This window comes from Bubalus bubalis, chromosome 23 (assembly GCF_019923935.1).
Source record: "Bubalus bubalis isolate 160015118507 breed Murrah chromosome 23, NDDB_SH_1, whole genome shotgun sequence".
Classification (NCBI taxonomy): Eukaryota; Metazoa; Chordata; class Mammalia; order Artiodactyla; family Bovidae; genus Bubalus; species Bubalus bubalis.
Window position 1 is genome coordinate 13,198,264 of NC_059179.1, and position 24,224 is coordinate 13,222,487.

A 24,224-nucleotide genomic window follows, 5' to 3' on the forward strand; every position below is an offset into this window, starting at 1 on the left:
TAGGAAGATGTGGGTGGACCATACATGTGAGATAGCAACAACTGATGGGCCTTGTACCTGTTGTGATGAACCTGCCCCTCTCAAGAATTTGAAAATTAAAATGTGGAATAGCCTTTTAATAGTTGAACTATTGGAGTCAACTTAGAAATCGTGCTTCTGAGCAAGTATATGAAAAGCGATCAGGAAGAGACACAACAAGGTTTCTCCTATACCCAGGAGGCTATGCTGGAATTGTATTAAACATATTAAGTTAAGGAAGGAGTGTAGAATGCAGAAGTGAGTCTTGTGTCCTCAACCCCAGAAAAAGAAGCATCATATGTGCAGAGAGAGGCAGTTCCCATTTAGGTGATGCAGCGTGTCATCAATTTGATACTTGAGTTGCGAGACTATCTCTAGGGTAAATATGGCTGCAGAGGGTTACTACCGGTACATGATCGACATTTCAAGTTCCATTAGCAAGATCATCAGTTACTTAAGATAGATGTGTCAAACTAATCATGGTCTGATGCCGTTCAATATTCGATTGCTGATGTCTTTTTGTTAGGATTTTCTGCTCATCTGGCAAGCTGATTTATAGTGATAGCTCACATTTTTATTAAATAGAAGTTACCAGTTACTCATTTACACATTTTATGTATATTAGCTCATTTAATCCTCATAAGAGCCATGTGAGATAGATATCCTTGTTATCCCCCTGTACAGAGACACACAGAGTAATTTGCCTAATGGCAGACCCGGGATTCAGATTGAGCTGTCTGCCTCAAGATTGTCTTTTACCTGCTAGAACCATGTGCTGTACTATCTGGGCTTCTCGTGTAAACCTGCCCTCTAGGGAAACAACACATTAATCCCATATTCTTGTGGTTATGTTTTGTCTTCTGTCAAAATGATTTCCTGATGGTGAATAATAAAGTGCCTTCTGGTTATGACTTGGCAGAGGACCAGCTCCTGGACTGGCAGCCTCACTGAGGCATTCACCAGTAAGTATTTGGTGGCTAGGATTGCCCAGTTGTCTTCTGGCTGCCTCAGTAAGAGAGCTTTGCAGAGTTGGAGTCCTGGTGCCAATCCCACAGAGATTTTGATTTAATTGGTCTGGGATGAGGCCTCTGAATCTGTTCTTTAAAAAAAAAAAAATCTCACTGGTGATTGTGGTGCCCATCAAAATTTGAAAATGCTTCAGATGACACATGACCCTGTCAATTTGTTTAACAACCTAGTTCAAATCTAAGGTGCGGCAAAAGGAACAATTTCACTTACTATGCTTTGGCAGAAGTTTAATGATGGTTGTGATGAGCTAAATGTAAAGATCAGTTAAAAATATGAAATCTTGGTGCCTGGGACCAAATGGTATTGGCTTTAAGATGTGTAGCAGAGTGGTTTGGATTTTAGGCCTTGAGCTGGACGTCCAGGCTGGGGGTAGATGCCCTGCCTGTTGCACAGCTGGGCACATGTGGGCAGCCTGTCAGGCTGTCCGGTACTGCACTCCTCCTTTGCCAGAGGGGGATGGTAGCTCCGTACTGTAATCCATACAAAGCCCTGAGCCCAGAACCTTCTATTTGGTTAGTGTTCAGTAAATGCTAGCACTTGTTGCCATTTAGGTGTTTTTCCAACTGGGGATATCTTTGGTGAGCCTAACTCCCTTTCTGACCAGGTGTTTCTGCTTGCTCCAGCATGTCTCTGTAGAGTGGCTGCTGAGGGTCAAGACTTTATTTGGTCTCCACACACAGTCTTAACAACAGACTGGGACCTTCATAAACATTATTCTTGAAGCACCTGAGTTAACCAGTATAGCAGTTGAGCAATTAGCTTAGTATTAAATCTTAAAGATATTTTTAAAATGTTTTTCAGCTAGTATAAACTGGGAATCAAAGGTCAGTTTTATAGTGATTTTTTTTAATTTAATTTAATTTTTTAAACTTTACATAATTGTATTAGTTTTGCCAAATATCAAAATGAATCCGCCACAGGTATACATGTGTTCCCCATCCTGAACCCTCCTCCCTCCTCCCTCCCCATACCATCCCTCTGGGTCGTCCCAGTGCACCAGCCCCAAGCATCCAGTATCGTGCATCGAACCTGGACTGGCAACTCATTATAGTGATTTTTTTAAAGCATCTGAGAGAAAGCAAATTCTCATTTTACTTTTTTCAGTTTCACTGAACTTCTGGCCTGGATTTTCTCAGGTTCTAATTTGTGTACGGTTGTGCTTTGTTAACAGCTTTTAAAAGCATATGGGAGATGTATTTCTAGAGTTTCTTGGGATTTTCTTTTAAGGACTATATAAGATACTGAAGGAGTTCGAATTCTCCTTTTGGACATATTTAAGGCTCCCAAATGAAGGGATCAGGCTCTCTTTTTCTGTATACTTTAGACCTGTAGATATAAAATTAGAAGAAAATGTAGCATATAGGCATGCATTGAGTAAGAAAATGGGTTCTTGATTCAAGTCCTGGCTTTCACCACTTATGGACTCCATGATTTTTGGCAAATTTCTAAAGTTCTCTATTCAATTTCTTCATCTGTAAGAGGCCTGATATATATTACCTAATTAATGGTGTTGCAATGAATATTAAATTATGTCAACTATACGTTGAAGCACTTGAGAGTGTTCCTGTTATTGTTCAATCCCTGAGTCGTGTCTATCTCTTTGCTACCCCAGGGACTGTGTAGCATGCCAGGCTCCTCTGTCCTCCTCTGTCTTCTGGAGTTTGCTCAAATTCATGTCCATGGAGTCAGTGATGCTGTCTGACCATCTCATCCTCTGCCACCCCCTTCTCCTTTCACCTTCCATCTTTCCCAGCATTAGAGCCTTTTCCAGTGACTCAGCTCTTCGCATCAGGTGGCCAAAGTGTTGGAGCTTCAGCAGTCCTTCCAAGGAATATTCAGGGCTGATTCCCTTTAGGATTGACTGGTTTTCTTCTTGCAGTCCAGGGGATTCTCAAGAGTCTTCTCTAGCACAATTCAAAAGCATCAGAAGCTGCCTGTTGCATAAATCTTTTAAGCATTGATGATTTTGATGAAAATTATGACATCCACCCAAATCATCTGAACAAAAAAGAAAACTAGAATAAAAATATTTTAGCATCTTAAATTTTTCTTGTAAACTATTTGGGAAAAAATTTTAATTAAAAATAATTATGGGCCTTAGCCTATGAAAAAAATTTTTAATTCTTTTAATGTAATACTTGATGTAGCAAGGTTAATTACTATATCCTATGGGATGGCTTAATTCCATAACACAAGCTGGAATCAAGATTGCCGGGAGAAATATCAATAACCTCAGATATGCAGATGACACCACCCTTAGGCAGAAAGTGAAGAGGAACTAAAAAGCCTCTTGATGAGAGTTAAAGAGGAGAGTGAAAAAGCTGGCTTAAAGCTCAACATTCAGAAAACTAAGATCATGGCATCTGGTCCCATCACTTCATGGCAAATAGATGGGGAAACAGTGGAAATAGCGTCAGACTTTATTTTTGGGGGCTCTAAAATCACTGCAGATGATGATTACAGCCATGAAATTAAAAGACGCTTACTCCTTGGAAGGAAAGTTATGACCAACCTAGATAGCATATTCAAAAGCAGAGACATTACTTTGCCAACAAAGGTCCATCTAGTCAAGGCTATAGTTTTTCCAGTGGTCATGTATGGATGTGAGAGTTGGACTGTGAAGAAAGCTGAGCGCTGAAGAATTGATGCTTTTGAACTGTGGTGTTGGAGAAGACTCTTGAGAGTCCCTTGGACTGCAAGGAGATCCAACCAGTCCATCCTAAAGGAGATCAGTTCTGGGTGTTCTTTGGAAGGACTGATGTTAAAGCTGAAACTCTAGTACTTTGGCCACCTCATGTGAAGAGTTGACTCATTGGAAAAGACTCATGCTGGGAGGGATTGGGGGCAGGAAAAGGGGACGACAGAGGATGAGATGGCTGGATGGCATCACCGACTTGATGGACGTGAGTTTGGGTGAAATGCGGGAGCTGGTGATGGACAGGGAGGCCTGGCGTGCTGCGATTCATGGGCTCGCAAAGAGTCAGACACGACTGAACTGCACTGATGGGATGGCTTATCTGTTGTGTTTACTTGGTAGTCAGATTTAGCAGAGAAGCTGAAGATATTTTTTCAGGGCGGGGGGTTGTATTTCTACATTACATTCTTTTCCTTTGTTAAGTTAAAAAAATGTTTTTAATCTGACACAATTTGTGATCCCCTACCAGAAAACCTGGATTCAAGTCTCTGCGCTGCCATTCATCAGGGAAGGCAGGTTACCTGGCTTATAAGAACCTCTTCTCCTTTATCTGCAAAAGTAGAATAAGATACTGTATCTCACACGTTTGTGTGAGAAATAAAGTTGCCTCTAATGGGGCTTTCTACTCCCTCTGTTCTGCACAGTAGAAATAAAATGTGAGCCACCTGTGTAATTTTAAGTTTTCTAGTAGCCACATTAAATAAAAGAAATGAAATTCGTTTTAATATATTTTATTTAATCTAGTATGTCTAAAATATTATCACTCCAACATGTAATTAATATAAAAATTATTAATAAGATTATTCTTTTCATTCTCAATCTTTGAGATCTGGTGTGTAATTTATACTCACAGCACATCTCAACTTGAACTAGCAACATTTCAAGTGCTCAGGAGCCACATTCTGCTAGTGGCTATCAGGCCAGATCTGGAGTACAGATTACTGGTCCCATCCCTGAGTACCTTGAGGCTGCCTTGGCCTCAAGCAGCTTTATTCTTGAAACTGTGTGCACCTCTGGACAAATGAGCCTGACATTTCTTTCTGCATCAACCTGGATTAGTATCTTTGTCCCTGGGAAGACAGGCTCCTGCCCTTAGCCTTCTAGCTGACCCACATGAGGACTTGCTCTGGGTATGTCACGTGCCTCTCTGTTTGGCCAAGGGCCAGAGACAACCAGGAATTCCTGAGAATGATAAACCTTTTGAACCACAAGGATCAGAGTTCCAGGGCAGGAGCTGAAGTTCAGGACAGGATCGGGCTTCCTAATGCCCTTCATTCTTGCCTCTTATCCGTCCTATTTGCCTTCTTTCCCGCATTTTAGAGATTTATCTGGTGTCCCTGGGAAAACAGCAAATACCAGCAGTCTGCTAAGGGATTCAGCTTTTCCCGCCTCTGCCTCAGTATTGATTAGCAAGGTAGCCCTTCCTTCCCAAACATTAACTTTTAAAAAAGACATTCAGAATGTTTTGGAGGCCAGGAAATTTGGAGAACAGAAATATTCACATCTAAGCTTTTTTTTTTTATTTTAGGGTTTTGTACTACTGTTTTTCATCCAAATTTGGGGAGAAATGTAGTAAAGGAGTGTTACCCTAATAGCTGTATGTTATCTTAAAAAGATGTAGAGAATAGGGCACCCAGCAAAAGAAATCTGCTCCGATGTCACCTTCTTAGGAAGAAGTCCTACCCTGATCTCTCTGACCTAAAATAGCCCCCAGCCTGCAGCACTCTCTCTTGCTACCATTTTTGTCTGTTTTGTAGATATCACTTATTACTAACTAAAATTCTTTGACTTCCCAAATAGAATATAAGCTCCGTAAGAGTATGGACTTTGTTTTGTTTATCCCTGCATCCCCCAACTCCTAGTATAATGCTTGGCTGTTGCAAGTGAAAAGTGAAAGTGTTAGTCTCTCAGTCCTCTCCAACTCTTTGCAACCCCATGGACTGTAGCCCACCAGGCTCCTCCGTCCATGGCATTTTCTGGCGAGAATACTGCAATGGGTTGCCATTTCCTTCTCCAGGGGATCTTCCCAACTCTGGGATCAAACCCAGGTCTCCTACGTTACAGACAGACTCTACCTTCTCAGCCACCAGGGAAGCTGGCTATTGAATCAATGAATAAATAAGTGAAAGGAAATACTGTATGTACTGATAATTTTAAAATTAGTTTCCTAGGAGAAGTCTACCCTGACCACTGTTTCTCTGACCAGTGTGTGTGATAAGTTTGAATTTTCAGATCTAATCTCAGTGGTAGGAATCCTGGTGTTTATTCTAGGTCAGTCGTATAGATAAATTTTCACTGCTTTTAGATAGTCCAGGGCTTGCAGAGGGGAGAAAAGTAGTTTGTATTGAAGTTGTAAAAGGGAGAGCTGATCTGTACAGGTGAAAATTTCAGATTACACAGGGTAATAAAATGGAAGAGGGGGCATTGGGATAGGGAATTGGGTTGAAAATTTTTTACAGTTCAGCTGCTGTTTATGTCTGAGGTTTTGGGGCAAGAAATTTGGTAAATAAGAAGCTTAGGGAAAAGGTGGGAGAGAGTCATAACCAGAAAGATTAGTATTATTTGGAGGAGAGGTTGGCTATATAGACTTGTGCCCCAAAAGCCACAAATCATATTTCCATTGTCTTTGTTTATAATAAGCTTTATTTAACATCTTAATTAATTAATCCTCAGTGGTTCTTTTGGTTTACCTCTTGTGCATTTGCACCAGCTTGATGTCACTGGCTATACTTCATGGCCCTTGGAATTACAGTCCTGTGAGCGCAGACGCATCATACTCTGCATGGGCCAGAAGTTCTGTTGAAACTTCTGGTTTGTCCCAGGAGCACCCTGCCCATACAAACTAATCCAGGCATGTTGAGAACTCTCAGATATTATTAAGTACCATTTATATTGCATTCAAGTAAATTTTTAGCAAAAGAAATAAATTCAGATTTACCAGCCTTTACTGTTCCTTGTTCTACTTCTTTAAATGAGAAAATCTATTGTTGTATGTAAATGCATCAACTTTTTTACATACTGTGAATAAATTGTTTGGTTTGTGAATATATTTAAGAATAACAATAATCAAAATAGTTAATTTTTATATTGTGGCAGTAGGCTTTATTTCAGGTGTTTTTAAAATAGTGTTATCATTTTAAGGTTTAATAAAGTTTGATTAAAGAATAGTATTTCAGGTGTAGTAGATAATTTATAGGGACTATGTCTAGTTATATTAAGTTCAAATGATGCATTTTAATCTAACATCTTGTTTCTTCTCAGTCTGCAAGACTTGTATTGTCCAGCACTTTGAAGATAGCAATGATTGTCCAAGGTGTGGCAACCAGGTTCATGAGACAAACCCATTAGAAATGTTGAGGTATGTCAATATATTTTTAGTTCCTCTAACTTAAATAATTATATAAGCTCTTAATAATTTTTATTATGCATCATAATATTTGTTGGTACCTTGACTCAGTTAATGTAGGCTTTGATTTTCATTTTAAAGCATTTTATTTCAATTTATTTTATTAAGAAGAAATGAAAAATAAGGCTGTGCATATTAAATATTTAAGAAATATATTTCCAAATTAAAAATTACAACTTTATCTCAGGATCTCAGGGTTACTTTAGTTGCAGTTATTTTTAGTATTTTATTATTCTACACAGTACTCTGTATTTGTTGAGCTACATGGTAGTGGGAAGAGGGCAGAACTAATAGGGATACTAATCTTGGGACTCTTAATTTTTAAAAATTTATCATATATTCTATAAGTGCACATTTATGTAAAACCAAAAAGAATTTTTAAAATGACTACCCTTTTCTTAATGGTATAATCATGATACCAAATAAATAGTAATAATATAAAGAAGTGTAGTCATATATTTTTAAAGTTAGAAGTGCAGTATAAGATCCTAATCCAAACCAAACCTTTTTTTCAAGATTATAAATGGAAATTTATAGGAGTGACACTACATTGCCTAAGGTCCACCAAACTCAAATGTCACTTCCAGCCACAAAGCACTGAACACACTTTTCTTCCCACAGTTCGTACCATAGTAAAGAGCCCTCATGAACGTTCATCTCTGTGTAGTGTTTGCCATCATTCTGTAAATCTGGATTTTCAGGTCTTATATCTTACACTTTTTTCTATTTTAGTGTCTATAGTTGGAGTAATTTGTCTGTAAGTAAATGTCTGCTCCATTGGTTTTCAAAGTTTGGTCCTTACACCATTACTATCTTAATGGGAATGACAGTTTTGGGGCCCCACCTCAGACCCTCTGAATCAGCAACTCTGAGAAGTGCTGCAAGTGAGGGACACGGCGGGGGGAAGGGAGGCAGTGAACGGCGGGCAGATGCCAGTTCTAAATAAAATGGTGAGGACAGGCCTCATTGAGAAGGTGGGATCTGAGCACAGGATCACTGTCTCTCTGAGGTTACAGCCACATGTAGATCTGGGGGGAGTATGCCTGTTCCAGGTCAGGAGGGCACCTGCAGCTTGTCTGAGGAACAGCATGGGCAGGATTCAGGAGCTCAGAGCAACTAGAGCATGAGACAAGGAAGACTAAGTAAGGAGAAGGCAGGTTTGGGGCTGGTAGATCTGGAATTTAGGCTTCCCTGGTGGCTCAGCTGGTAAAGAATCCCCTTGCAATGTGGGAGACCTGGGTTCAATCCCTGGATTGGGAAGATCCCCTGGAGAAGGGAAAGGCTACACATTCCAGCATTCTGGCCTGGAGAATTCCATGGACTGGATAGGACTGAGCAACTTTCACTTTCACAGATGGGGAGTTTGGATTTGGGCATGTTGAGTCTATTAATCATTTCAGAGAAGAGGGAAGTTGGCTGGTGAATATACAAGTCTGTGACTTGAGAGAGGTCTCGCTGGGGTTAAAAATCTGGTGGTCTTCAGTGTGCAGACAGTATTTAAAACCGTGGGACAAGAGAGGAGCACGTAAGAGCATGAGTGCAGAGAGAAGTGTGGAGGACCGAGGATGGGTCCCTGGAACATTCTAAAGTTGACGGATCAGGAAGAGGGGGAGTAACCAGCAAAGGAAACTGAAAAGGCACAGTCAGTATAGGAGAGGGAAGCTTCCAGAGTGTGTGGCCTAGAAGCCAAGCAAAGGTGCGGGCGTGCTGGACTGTAATGTTGTAAGGTGAAGACCGAGAGTTGGCAGTTGGATTTAACAGTTGGAGGTCAGCAGCCTTGACAGAAGCACTTTCCGCGGAACCGTGAGGCGAAACCTAACTGGATTGTTACAAGAGAGAAGGGGAGGCACACGAGTTAGAAACAGCGAGTATCGACAACCTTTTTCAAGTTTTGCCACTAATGGGGGCAAAGATATGGGGTGGTCACTATTCAAAGAAGTGCAGTCAAGAGGGCTTTTATTTTGTTGTGCTGTGGGAACAGTACTGACATGTTTGAAAGGAATAATCCAAGAAAGAGCAAAGAGATAATAATAGGAGAATGGGGGAGAGGGGACATTGCTGAAGCAGTGTTCTTGGGAGGGAAGAGGGTGTGGAGTTTAACAGTTGAAGAGATTGGCTTCATGGGGAAGCATCAGCAGACCCTCTGCAGCAGCAGGTGGGAGGGCAGCGTGCAGATGCCACGGGTCGATGCGGTGCTCAGATTCTGTAGACATTTGTGTCTCACTGAGCAGAAGATGTTTTACCAGCCAGGAGTAGGGTGGAAAAGGGGGCTGTAGGGGTTGGAGGAGAGGGAAAAATGTGTTGTGCAGGAAAGTAAGAGAATACATGAACTGGGGAAGTACAGTATGAGTCCTGGAAATCCTAAAGTCACATCTGGGTTGTAGTTATGAATTTAAAGGGGTGTGGTTGTGTTTTTTTCCAGCCCAATGGCTACCAGCACAAGTTAACAGAGAGTGGGGTTTAACTAGTGTTGTGGTTATACCAAATAATTTGAGCAGGTGAGGGGGGGACAAGGGAATCAAAGGTACACGCAAGGTGTGGCTTTAATGATGACTGACTGAGAAGTAAATTCTAAACTGGATGAGGAGGGCAGAGAGCACATGAAATTGGCGAGGGATGATGCATATTACAGGGACAGAAATGAAACTGGTTGATTCCTGATCTGTTTGTATATGAGTGAGTGAGTGAAAGTCACTCAGTCCTGTCTCTTTGTGACCCCATGGACTATATAGCCCATGGAACTCTCCAGGCCAGACTACTGGAGTGGGTAGCCGTTCCCTTCTCCAGAGAATCTTTCCAACCCAGGGATCGAACCCAGGTCTCCTGCATTGCAGGCTGATTCTTTACCAGCTGAGCCACAGGGGAAGTCCAGGGATACTGAAGTGGGTAAGATCCACCAGTCCATCCTAAAGGAAATCTGTCCTGAATGTTCATTGGAAGGACTGATGTTGAAGCTGAAACGCCAGTACTTTGGCCACCTGCTGCAAAGAGCTGACTCATTTGAAAAGACCCTGATGCTGGGAAAGATTGAAGGCAGGAGGAGAAGGGGACGACAGAGGATGAGTTGGTTGGATGGCATCATGGACTCAATGGACATGAGTTTGAGTAAACTCCGGTGATGGACAGGGAGGCCTGGCGTGCTGCAGTCCATGGGGTTGCAAAGAGTCGGAAACAACTGAGTGATTGAACTGAACTGAGCCTATCCCTTCTCCAGAGGATCTTCCTGACCCAGGAATCGAACCAGGGTCTCCTGCATTGCAGGCAGATTCTTTACCAACTGAGCTATCAGGGAAGCCCCTGTTTGTACATAGTAAGAAGAAATTATGGTAGAGCATTGGCGAATGGGTATGTAGAAATTGATGAAAAGTAAATAGTTACTATACTCCAGGGAAAGAAAAAAGTTGAACGAGGGGATATCTTTAATCAGAGTACACTTTAAATATTTGTATAATCATAATCATGTAAACATTCATTGTTAAACACAAAAATGGCAGTAAGACTATCAGGAAGAGGAGAGTTAGGAGAATGTATGTTGGGAGGACAGGGGCATGGAGGGATGATATCAAGAGAGCTAAAACCTTATCTCCCACAGAAGGAGGTGAGAAAAATCTAGACAGCAAAAAAGGAATGGCTTTGTTTTTTCTCTATCTATCTATAATATATATAGAAATATGAAAGTAAATGCTAATAGAAACAGCTTGGATTTGAAAGTGGTTGTTGTAGGAATCAGGAATAGGAAGGATGGGGCAAGAAAATGTGATATTTTAATATAACATTTAAGGTTGGGGGAAGCTTGATTTGTAAATTATGTGTTAATATATGTATTACATTGATAAAACAAATATTAAGAAGAGAAATAATACTTCTTTTAAATACTGCAGCTGTTAAATAGACTAGGAAAACTGTGAATAAGTTAGTATGTGTGTCCTGAAGAATCAGGTGACATTGGTTCGGCTGGAGAGTAGGACTGGGAAACGAGTACTTGAGCCAGGATGAAGAGCGTGAGGGAGAAAAGCAGGTTGGAAAAGGCAAGGCATCCTTAGGGATGACTGACTAAGCCAGTTGGCTAGAGAAGAGTAACAAGGGAGCAGCACCACTTGCAATTTGTAGGTTGGACTCAAGTTGTAAGAACACTTTAAGCCAGGTGTTGGGAAGAAATTAGTTTTTGAGCAGGCAAGTAATGATCAGATTAGTGCTTAAGGAAAATTCGTTATGAACATGTCAAGGTTAAAGAGAATGTCTCTGGGCTGTCCTCTAAGTAGGGGTGCTAGTTGAGGGAACAGAAGGATGGAAGTGTGAAAAGACTGGGTGGGAGAAATGCCTAGAAGGGGGCTTGGTGAGTAAACATGTGAAGCAAGAGACAGGTGGGTGACGATAATGCTTGCATTTTGAGCCTATTTGGGACTGATACGGTATCATTTCTGAATTTAACTTTGAGAAAGTAAGGCAGGTTTTCAGAGATATTCTGTTGAAGGAGAAGACATAATCTTGACATAGATGAACAAAAAGGAGGGGCTTGAGATATTCGGCATCTGTTGGAAATATGGAACTTGAGCTTCACAGAGAGATGGAGGGGGGTGTGTGTGTGTGATCAGCCTGTATGTTAGTTTTGAAGTCACAAAAGTGGATGAGATCCTCAGGAAGTATGTAGAAAAGGTCAGAGAGTACAGAGAGCAGAGCAAAGGAGAATCCTCGGAGGGAGAAGTAGTTGGAAAAAGAAAAATATCTAGAGAAGAAAGAAAGTCGATAGGAAAAGAGAAAAATCGAGAACAGAAGTTTTCAAAGAGGCATCGCCAGGCAGCACAAACTGCTGTAGAGCATGAGGAGAAAAATGACTTTAAAAGTAATTAAAAAATTTTAAATTTTAACTCAAATTTCTTTTAAAATCTATTCAATAATGGAAGTTATTGATGATTTGGGAAGGTCTGTCAAGTAGGAGAAGCAAAAAATATATGACAGAAATAATGTTGGTTATGCTTTCAGAGTTTTCCAGTTGGAAGAAGAGGTTGAGAATCTGCTGACAGCTTGAGAAGACGATAGGTTAAGCCAGGATTGGGGGGGTTCTTTAGATGTGAGAAAAGTGTCCATGTTTATTGTCAGAGAAGGGTACTGCAGTTGAGCAGGAGGAATATGAGAGGGAAGCGTGCTGTAGGAGCAGGAGGGCAAGATGAGGAAGTGAAGCCATGGAGAGGAGGAGTTATGCTCAGATCCAGGAGGGAAAAGAGACAAAAGCAATGGCAAGATAGTGGGTTTTTTTGTTTTTTGTTTTTTTGGCCATGCTGATGTTTGGCATTAAAAGATACTTACTCCTTGGAAGGAAAGTTATGACCAACCTAGGTAGCATGTTCAAAAGCAGAGACATTACTTTGCCAACAACGGTCTGTCTAGTCAAGGCTATGGTTTTTCCTGTGGTCATGTATGGATGTGAGAGTTGGACTGTGAAGGAAGCTGAGCGCCGAAGAATTGATGCTTTTGAACTGTGGTGTTGGAGAAGACTCGTGAGAGTCCCTTGGACTGCAAGGAGATCCAACCAGTCCATCCTAAAGGAGATCAGTTCTGGGTGTTCTTTGGAAGGACTGATGTTGAAGCTGAAACTCTAGTACTTTGGCCACCTCATGTGAAGAGTTGACTCATTGGAAAAGACTCTGATGCTGGGAGGGATTGGGGGCAGGAGGAGAAGGGGACGACAGAGGATGAGATGGCTGGATGGCATCACCGACTTGATGGACGTGAGTTTGGGTGAACTCCGGGAGTTGGTGATGGACAGGGAGGCCTGGCGTGCTACGATTCAAGGGGTCGCAAAGAGTCAGACACGACTGAGCGACTGAACTGAACTGATGTTTGGTATGCGGGATCTTACTTCCCCAACTAGGGATTGAACGTGCACCCCCTGCAGTGGAAGGGTGGAGTCCTAACCATTGGATCACAAGGGAAGTCCCCAATATTAGGTTTTTTACCTAGGAAAAAAACGGTGTCAATTTCTCAGAATGGAGATTTTCTTTCTCTACCAGAGTTGTCATAGAGATTTTGAAAGTGGCTGGATCAGCTATTGGTGTATAACAGACCACGCCTAAATTTCATGCTGAAAACAACACTAAAAGCATGTTCGATTCCTCACAGTTCTGTGTGGTTCACAGATCCAGGTGGGCCTGCTGGTCTTGGCTGGGCTCACTTAGGTGACTGCAGTCAGAGGCTGGTGGGTCACTGCTCTGCTGATCCTGGCTGGGTTCTGTCCTGTTGGGTTGGGCTGCCCATGAACTGGTCTGAGATGGCCTTACCAGGGCAGCTTGGCTCTGAAGGTCATGGTGTCTCATCCTCCAGACTTGTTCTTATGGTGGCAGGGTTCCAGGAAAGTGCATCAAAGCGCATGAAGTGCCTCAGGCTTGGCTCAGAGCTCAGCAGTGTCGCTTGTGCCACATTCTCTGGCCTGAGTATGTTTCAAGGCTGGCCCATATTCTCAGGGTGGAGGAAGAGACTCCCTCCCTTAATCACAGTCCTGTTCAGAGTGGGTAGATTATAGAGAGGACTGGAGACGGGACCATTTTTATAATCTGTCTGCTCCTGGGACGGCTGGAAATAAATGTGTTCCACCTACAGAGTAGTTGGGTGTGGTGCTTGTGCTAAAACCATATGTTCTATATTTTGTAATCTATGTGAGATGCAAATCTTAAACAATTTACATACTGGATTTTAATGTCTTTATTGTTAGTATATTCTCTTTTTTCCTCTTTGGAAGGTTGGATAACACACTAGAGGAAATTATATTTAAGTTGGTTCCTGGACTACGAGAACGTAAGTTACTCTTGAATTCTTGCCGATTTTTTGTTTTGTAAAATCACCATTTCTGTTAAAGATTTCGTGATTGTTTCTATTATTTTTATACTTTTTTTCTTTTAAATTAGAAGAACTTGAGCGTGAGTCTGAATTTTGGAAGAAAAATAAGCCTCAAGAAAATGGACAAGGTGACTTTTTTTTTTTTTAACTTCTATCTGTTGGAATTTCTTAGCTTTTTGTAGCTGTGGTGAACTCGTCTCTCTCTCCAAGCTCAAATTTCTCCTGTACAATAATATTGTGTACCCCTTTATATTATGAACTTTTCTGTTATTATGAACTTTTAATATAGAATCATGAGATTTTGTGTAAATGCATGTAAAATCTAGATCAGTCCAATTGAAGGTAATAGGAAATAGAGGAAACTGGGAAGAGAAAAAGGAGATAAAACAGAAAAGTGACCACTGATTATAGCAGTATTAGCTAAAGAGCTACAGGAAACTGAAGAAATGGCCATAGCCTGCAACTGAACAGTGAGGGGTTTATGGTTGTATCTATTTTTTTGTATATTTAATAGGAGAAGGGACTTGAATGTAGCTGAAAGCCAGAGCGGAGGATCTTGCTGTGCTCTGATAATCTGGAATGAACTTTTCATAGGTAGAGTTCCAATAATACAAATTTATGTATTCTGAGATTTGAAAAATATTTCTAGGTACTTCTGGGAACTTTCCCCATCACATATGTTGAGTGTTCAGATTTGCCTTTTAGGTCCCAGGAGATTGAGCAGTGAGTAATTTTTAATAATTAAGGAAACTGGCAGACATTACTGGGTAGAGAAAAGGCTTTGCTTTTAGTACGTATATAATTCACATAAAAGGAAAGAAAATACAACATATATGAAATTATAAGGAAGAAGCGTCCTTTCATTTTGTCATTTAATATGAGATTTGTTTCAGGATGGCCTGAACACCACTGAAGTTTTTCAAGGATTGTGTGTGTTTTTATGGGCTCATTCTTCTATAGAGCTCAGTCTTCCACCTCTGGTTTTCCCACAAGATTCATAGGATTGTCGATTACATACATATCATTGAAATGGCTTTCTCTTTTCATATGAAAAATGGGCATCAGAGTTGTTTTTCTTTTTAGTTCAGCTGAACTGTGCAGGACTGGCTTCCTAAAGCAGGGAAAGTTTGAGAATAATTTTGAATGGAATAAGGTAGCAAGGGATTATTTTTAATCTATAATTAAAACACTGAAATGGGCAAAGAAGCCAAGCCTGGCAAAAAAAGACTTAATTAAAGGCTTATTTTACCCAGATGTAAACTGCAATTTATACAGTAGTGCCATAGTAAAAAAATATAGGTAAAATTGACTGAATGTTCCAGTTTTTAACTATGTTTTCAAGACAGTAGGAGCCAGGGCTTGTCATCAGAAGCTGTGTGGTCAGGTTAGTCCATGACTCTGCGGCTTACAGATGGACTAGTGAAGGACCGCAGCCTGACTTGTGTTTCTCTCCTTTCCCCCCATATTTCTCTCTTTTAAAAATAGTTTTATCATATTTGGTCTTTAGTTTGGGTGGAGGATTTGGACCTTTTCTTGGAGCTGGAGCTTGGTCCATAGAAGGCAGTTCCTAAAAAGGCAGAAGAGAACACCCACCTCTCCTGTACAACACACCTGCGATGCTTTCACTACACTCATTACAGAGGAGCTAACTCATCTTTCTTTTTTTGATCTAACTGGTCTGTGTTTTTTTTCCTGGGCTTTTCTATACTGTAATGCTTGACTGGCTCATTCTTTCAAGTTTCAGCTTACATTTTATCTGGAAATCTCCCCTGAATCTTTGCTTCACCGCAGAATTTGGGTTTATTACCACCTCTGTTATATGTGCCCACTTGGCCTATCTTACCTCTTACATCAGAGTCTATCGACTTCTCCGTCTGTTTTCCTTACTTGCCCGAACCTCCTTTTATGCCCTGACACCGTAAGAGTGAGGATGACCTCATAGTTTCAATGTTGTTCCCTCAGGCTTAGACTAACAGAATTAAAGGCACTCAATAAACAAATGAATCATTAAATATATGTGCATTATATGTAGCCTGCTGGCATTTCATAGGTTAAATACATTTGATTATAATATGAAATATTCTCAGATTTCTTTGATGGTGTTTTAATATGTTAGTTACATACATGTTAAAAAAGCTAATTCATTCTACTCGTTATTTCACTAGCTAGTTAATTTTGAACTTAAATATTTTAGTTTTACTAAATATTTAGTTTAGTTGGTTTTAAACTTTGAATAAATGTAGAATTTGGAAGTATTTTTTTCTTTGATCAAAAACACTTTATTATGTATATACAAACTTGAAATTGTAATTACATATGTTAACTGAACTTTGTAAATGATGTAGTTTAAAAAAAAACATTTTATACATTTCTTTAAACAACATATGTTCAAAATTATTAATTTATCAAATATATATCGTTGTGTTGTTGTTTAGTCACTAAGTTGTGTCTGACTCTTTGTGACCCCCTGGACTGTAGCCCGCCAGGCTCCTCTGTCCATGGAACATCCCGTCAATTTCTAAGTGGTCTAATCACTAATGGCAGTCATTTTGTGACCAAATATAGTTAGTCCTAAATCTTTCATTTGGATGTCCCAGTGAGTCCAGAATTTGTAAGCTCTGCTAATGAGTCACTTAATGGTTTTTTTTAAGTATTTCCATTATTGAGTTGGTTGGAACATTTTAAAGGTACTAAAATTTTCGGTTATTCTTCATCAAGAACTGTTAAGAAATGTTTTTTAAATTTGATTTTTGTTCTCATGGTTAGTGTATTGTTGCTTAACTATAAAATCAACTTTGAGTTTTATCTAACTTGGGTTTGTTTAAATTACACAGATGATATGTCAAAAGTTGACAAACCTAAAGTAGATGAAGAAGGTGATGAAAATCAAGATGATAAAGACTATCACAGAAGTGACCCACAAATCGCTATATGTCTAGATTGTTTACGGAATAACGGACAATCAGGGGACAACGTAGTAAAGGTGAGTGGACAACTACAGTTGTTTTTTATAATCATTTTATAGTAAATCTTCTATAACTTGTTGATAGATTTTCCTAGTGTCTCAGAATGTTTGCTTTCAAAGTTCTTATTAACATAAACAAATAGAACGTCGCTTTCTGATACTCCCTTGCCTGCAAATTGCGAAGCAGTTGCTTGCTTCGGGCTCCTTCCTGATTTCTAACCCTCAAAACTGAACCGTCCTGGGTCAATGCCACCACCTAGTGGCCAGTGTGGAGAATCACACCTCTATTTCTCCTTCCATCTCCTTTTATACCTTTGTTGGGAGTTCATATACATACACTGTTTTTCCCTTTTTAAGTGTGGTCACCAACTCAGACTCGGGTCATTTCGTGACACACAGCATCTTCAACCCTTTTATTCATCCTCTTTTAGTTTTCTCTTTTGTTTCTCTATTTTTATTTGCAACTCACAGAGCTATCCACGTCATGGCTAATACATTTTATGAACAATATAGTTGGTTTAGATGGATGTCATAAAGTACCTGTGAACTTTTCCTTAACTTCCTCTGTGTGATCTGTAAGCCAGTGAGCTGAATTCCTCAATGCTGATTAAGTTTTCCCAGCATCTTACAAAGAGAAATACGTATTAGCATAACGATTCAGTGAATATTACCGACTATATGGACATGAGCAAAGATGTAAATAGTAAGTTTTTTCACTCAGGGATCTTTGGTTAGGTCTTACTCATACAAACAGGTATAATAAAATAAGATAATAGATTTAGTTAAGAGAGATTGGTTGGACAAGACATGTAAAAGAGTACAGCAATGGTGGGAGAAGTGGCCTCCGTTCCCGTCCACCCTTCAGGGCCTGTCAGCATCTCATGCTCTGCTGCAGCACCCTTTCCTGTTGTCAGCCTTCTTTGCATAAGAATTTTTAATGATCTTACATTTTTCTCTTATTCTCAGTCATTTCTGTAATCCCCTTTGGGGGAGGTTCTTAATGGAGACTATGATCATCCTTTAGCTCTCTAATATATACAGTTATTATCTTGTAGTGAAAATTGAGTCAATCAAAAGGTGGAGTATCTCTTCATAAATAAATGAGGAGTCTACTTCTCTGCAGGATTTCTAGTATGAAAGTTACAAAGCATTGAATTTCAGATTCATCAGAAAAATTGACTACCCCCTGCCTTGATACTGTTTGGCATCTTTGACACCTCACAATTCCAGTTGAGCTTTTATCTTTTCACTCTTTCCTTTATAGATTTTTCTTCATTCTTGTGCCTTCCTTCTTAAAACAATTTTTACAGCTTACCTGACTTGTACTGTGCTTTCCTGAGTCTCACCTTTTCCCTCCGGCCACTCCTCTACTGTCTCTACTGACGACTTCTTCCTGTCTTCTGCTTGGTATATGTGAGTGTAGGCTACTATCTAGCCCCCCGCTCAGTTATTCTTTCTCTGTAGTCATCCTAGGAGGTCACTTCTACTTTTTGTGACTTCCAACTATGCAAAGAAATTTTTAAATCACCCTTTCCAAACCTGTCATCACTTCCAAGTATTATATCTCTAACTACTTTTAGTATCCTAACTAGGAGTTTCACTAATACATAAAACTTCACATATTAAAAGACAAATTCACTATACTGTACTTTCACCTAACTTTACTCCACACATGCAGTTTCCCTTATCACTACCATCTTTTAACCAATCATAGAAATGCAAATTCTTACATTTTTGACCTTCTCTCCCTTCCCTTCAACCAGTCATAAGTCCTGCAAAATTTCCTCAGTCTAATAAGTGCGGCTGACATTATATCTAGATTTTTAAAAGTAGTCTGAAGTGTTTCCTGCATGCTTGATCTCTTTTATTATCCAGGGCTGGGGCTGCAGCCTTAGTGTGTGCAAGCAGTTACAGCCACTATCAGGGTCAAGTAGTAAGTATTTTAGCTTCTGTGGGCTATATGGGCTTTGTTGCAACTACTCAGCTGACTTATTTTTAGCACTAACGCAGCCATAGATGGTAGTGAACAAACTGCCCTTGCTGTGTTCCAGTTAAACTTCACTTACGAGAATAGCTGGACAGCCGAACTTGGCTTGAGGGCCATGGCCATGGTTCGCCACCTTCTAGAATCAGGTCTTGACTCCTTGTGTTAGCATTCAAGGTCTTTCATTAAAACCCCTGTGTTTGTAAGTTTATTTCCCATAATTCCTGGCAGAGAATCATCAAAATATGATTCTTGTCATTTATCTGTGAGCACCAACATAAAGTTTGGCACCCTTGTATCTGACAAAGAATTTGCATCCAGAGTATATAAAGGCTTATATTAAGAATATTTAAATCTCCTAAGACTTTGAACAATCTTCCATTTTGGCATGTTCTTCTCTCTTCTCACCACTGTCCAAGACTTCTGTCAAGATTCAAGAGACTTATATATTTTGTGATTTTTTTTTTTTCCCTACCTTGGTGAATCCCTTCTGAAATTGACTTGTATTTATCACTCAATTAGGGCTTACTTTGCTATTGATTAAATCAGTATTTGTGTATTAAAGGTACCAGGCACTAATACTGTCTTTTATCTTTTTTGGCATGTGTCTTATCCTTGAGACTGGATTATATATTGCATAAAGGCAGAAAAATTATTCCTAGGTTCCTTTATAGCCTTCTCAACCATCTCATTCCTCTGTAGTAGGATGAGATTCTCAGTAATGTATTGTTTCTATAGTATACCTACTGCAGTTCAAACGTCGAAGTCAAGAGCAAAAACGCAGTGAAACTATTAGAATAAGGACCTCCAAAAATTTGCTCCTGCGTAAAATCAGTGAAAAAGCTGGCAAAAGTTTTCATAATCGACTTTTTCAGAAATCTGATAGTTAACCAAAGGCTAAAACCCTTGCAGAAACCAATGGAGCAAAAAATGTCTGACTCTTGGTAAGAATAATTTTAACTTGCCTTAGTCCCATCCTCTACTCTCAGCTCTGAAACAGCCTGGTAAAAATCACAGCCCACTATGCTACTGCAGCTTCTCAAGCACCAAAGGACAGAGGGAGGTGGATCTCTTTCAAAGCCTAATTGCCAAATAATTATAATTTGTCTGATGGATCCTAGAATACTGTACTTAAAAGATTGTCTATATTGGACCTGACTGGAATTTGGCTAATGGATAAAACCTTCTCCATGGACTAGGGAGGAGCAGGAGGAGGAAACTAAATACAAATAAATGTTGTTGTAACTGCATGACTGCCTGAAGTATAAATAACATTTGGGGCAAAAAGTAGACTTAACCAAAAAGCTTAAAAGGAAAAACTAGAGAATGAGAATGGCACCCCACTCCAGTCTTCTTGCCTAGAAAACCCCATGGACGAAGAAGCCTGGTGGGCTGCAGTCCATGGGGTCGCTAAGAGTTGGACACGACTGAGTGACTTCACTTTCACTTTCACGCGTTGGAGAAGGAAATGGCAACCCACTCCAGTGTTCTTGCCTGGAGAATCCCGGGGACGGCAGGGCCTGGTGGGCTGTGGTCTATGGGGTCGCACAGAGTTGGACACGACTGAAGTGACTTAGCAGCAGCAAGAAGCAGCAGAGAATGAGATGTCTACAGATATCAAAATACATAGCAGCTTTGAGAAACTCAAAAATATTCATAGGAATCTAGAAGGACACGTATATACACAGGATTCTGTAGATGCTCAGAAAAGACATTCAGTTCAGTTCAGTCACTCAGTCATGTCTGACTCTTTGCGACCCCATGAATCGCAGCACGCCAGGCCTCCCTGTCCATCACCAACTCCCGGAGTTCACGCAGACTCACGTCCATCGAGTCGGTGATGCCATCCAGCCATCTCATCCTCTGTCGTCCCCTTCTCCTCCTGCCCCCAATCCCTCCCAGCATCAATCTTTTCCAATGAGTCAACTCTTCGCATGAGGTGGCCAAAGTACTGGAGTTTCAGCTTTAGCATCATTCCTTCCAAAGAAATCCCAGGGCTGATCTCCTTCACAGGCCCTAAACGCTCACCTTTGGCTGACATCGAGGTTCTGCACAAGCCAGAAGTGAAGACCAAGGTAGAGTTGTCAACAGCTTGGTTAAGTGTTAGAGGTATGCCCCAAAACTCATACAGAGTCCTTCAGCAAAGACTGGGAAACTGACTGGTTCCAAGGAAATCTCTGTTCAGTTGTTAGCTGACCATACATGCTGTAAAGAATACAGACTTTGCAGAATTAGTTTTAAAAGGTCATTAAATAATGACAGGAATCCCTGAGGAACAGGCAGGAATTTGATTTCCAGTGTTACCACATTAAAATGTTCAGTTTTCAACAAAAAATTGTGAGATAAAATGGAAACAAAGTACAGCCCATATGTAGGGAAAAGTACAGCCCATATGTAGGGAAAAGTACAGCCCATATGTAGGGAAAGCAGCAAATGTGGTGTCAGTGTAACATATCTATGGAGAGAATGCGTAATTGTTACATTTTTATTTCCAAAGTACTTACACATCAAGTATTAAATAATCCAAGCTGGAATTTTGTTAGCAATTGATGTCAGACCTTATTGGATTAAAAATTCCAAAAAACAAGCTTTTGCCTAGTTTTAAAACCTTTACTCTTCTGAGGTCTCTATACTTACTAGTAATTTTGAAAAGATTATGAGTGATGACACCAGGTCATTTCTACAGGTTCTTTTATCATTAGACTTCCCCGCAGATGAAAATACACTTAAAGGGTCTTCTGGTACCCTCACATTATTCTCTGTCTTAACTGGGACCTATGCAACACGCTAACAAGTCTGCACAGGCTGTTTAGAAGCCTTGATGAGGCCGAGCTGACGTGAGCAGACAGCAGAACGTCCGTGTGCGTCGTCTGTCGCTCTGTTTTCACGCTATCTGGAACGTCAGTCTTCTCATTCGAAGTGGGTCAAGTGCCTCTTGCTTTAGATGTGACTTTTGACTTGTTTTCTTCTTAATGGATACTTAACCATCTGAATTGTGATCAGGAGTTATTTGTAAATAGATTAGTTTCTGTCGGTCTTTGCTGGGAAATATATTTTCCTAGGAATATATTTTGGCTGGATACTTCCACTTTCTGACTTCATGAATTAAGGAACATCTCCAAATTGTTGACCGAATTTCCTAAGCATAAGTAGCAGTAACACTTTATATCTTTTAAAGATTCAGTTGCTTGGTTTTGTTTTTGTTTTAATATTGATAACTTTTAAGATTTGGGGATATAATTTTGTTTCACAAATTGGTTCAGGTTTACCATGTCTACAACCTCATTTGTGGCGTTCATTCTAGATCGGTACTTATATTTTATTGATGTTTAAGCTTAATGAGTGGATTAGTACTGCTAAGGAAATGAGAAAACCAAAACATAATAAAATATTTTCATTAATAATCTTTATTTCCTTTAGGGTTTAATGAAGAAATTCATTCGGTGTTCTACACGTGTAACTGTGGGAACTATTAAAAAATTTCTAAGTTTAAAACTAAAACTTCCAAGTTCTTATGAGGTAAGTTAATAATCTAATCTTGATTATTTTGATAATTCTAATCTGAAGGAGAATTCTAACAAAAGAAAGTAAAAATTAAGAATACATTTAATTTTGTGGAAACTTTGGTTATTTTCATGTTAAAATTTTAATTTTTGGATGTGCACACATTCTATTTGTGTAATCTGTATTTTTGAATTTAATGTCCTGAGTAGAACATGATACTTACAAATTTAACATTTTATAATTAGAGGAGATATTTACCATTAAGTACTCTTGAAATAAATATCCCAGCTAAAACGGATGCTTTTTTTTTAATGGCTGCATGCTTTATGGTATGTTCATTTTTTCAGTCTGAGACCTTTCCAGTCTATTTTAACATTCTTTAAAGACTTCTTTTTCAGAATATAAAACATTGTTGCTTTATGAAAAGGGATTTTGTAATTGATATTCATTTAGTTCTGTAGTATGCAAAAGTGATACATTGTTTAGCCCTAGGTAACACCAGCACACTGTGTCTACATAAATGTAACATACTAGTTTCTGTACAGGAGAGGTCAGTTGCCCTGATGTTGAACACAGCACAGCCTGTAATGTGTGCCCTGTTTCAAGAATGTTTATCATCCTAAAGCTATAATGAGGGAACATGGCTACCATTTCTCACGTGTGCAAATACAGTCTTACAACTTGTGTTAATTTCCTCTTCCTCCTTTCTGAGTTCCACTGCTGCTGCTAAGTCACTTCAGTCGTGTCCGACTCTGTGCGACCCCATAGATGGCAGCCCACCAGGCTCCCCCATCCCTGGGATTCTCCAGGCAAGAACACTGGAGTGGGTTGCCATTTCCTTCTCCAATGCATGAAAGTGAAAAGTGAAAGTGAAATCCCTCAGTCATATCCAACTCTTAGCGACCCCATGGGCTGCAGCCTACCAGGCTCCTCCATCCATGGGGTTTTCCAGGCAAGAGTACTGGAGTGGGGTGCCATTGCCTTCTCCGAGTTCCACTAGTAGCACCTAAAAAACCTTTAAGACCAAGGCTAGATTCCTATATAAGCAAAGGCACCAAAGGCAACATAGTTTTTTCAGGCTTATATACAATAGTATTCATATGAACAATCATAGCAGAAATAAAGTAAGATTTAAACACAGGCATTACCAGGTATTAAGTCTGTATTTTGAGGAAACCTCTGAACCTGAACTTATTTTAAAATGTCTTACAAATGACTAATTAATTTATGGATTAAGGATTAATTCTTATATGTTTGGTCCTACAAATGTAAAAAAAAATTTTTTACATTTTTTTTTTACATTTTTTACATTGGGGGAAAAATTGTGAACATTAATCAAAGCCATATGTACTTGATAAAAAGTAAAAGATAAAAACAACTTATAAATAGAACCACAGTGAAATAGAAAATGAAACTTTATAATTTGGTTTTGCTCTTGATTCTCTTCTTGCAGAATACCACTTGCAGTTTTATTTCCTTACTTTCAGGTGTGACTCACTGAGTTATTTTCTAGCTTTCAGGAAGTTATTAGACCTGAGAGAACTGTTACTCTCCTGCAGTCCTGCTGCTGGCCCTTGCTACACTTCTTTATAGAAAAGGATGGAAGGGGAAGAGACTGACTCCACAGACAGCTTTTTTTCTATCCCAATGCTAAGAACTTTATGTATGATTTTAGTAGTATTTACTCTTCTCCCCCCTTATCTTGCTGCCCTACAAGTACGCCAGTAATTTAATGAAATACCTAACAGCTGGAGCTTCTATAACAGTATTGGTAATTCAGGCAGGATGG

General features: G+C 39.7%; 1 protein-coding gene across 6 annotated transcripts in view; it reads left to right on the forward strand.

Annotated features, from left to right (window-relative positions):
* Window positions 1–24,224, forward strand: part of PCGF5 (polycomb group ring finger 5) — a 122,212-nt gene that overhangs the window by 79,465 nt on the left and 18,523 nt on the right. For 5 of the 6 annotated variants that reach the window (XM_025273984.3, XM_044935207.2, XM_025273983.3 and 2 more), the window contains exons 3-7: window positions 7,004–7,100; window positions 13,885–13,940; window positions 14,051–14,110; window positions 16,817–16,965; window positions 22,352–22,450. In XM_025273984.3, the coding sequence (XP_025129769.1) occupies window positions 7,004–7,100; window positions 13,885–13,940; window positions 14,051–14,110; window positions 16,817–16,965; window positions 22,352–22,450 (461 nt within the window). The remainder of the gene's footprint in view (window positions 1–7,003; window positions 7,101–13,884; window positions 13,941–14,050; window positions 14,111–16,816; window positions 16,966–22,351; window positions 22,451–24,224) is intronic. The other variant, XM_025273986.3, reaches the window with a different exon arrangement.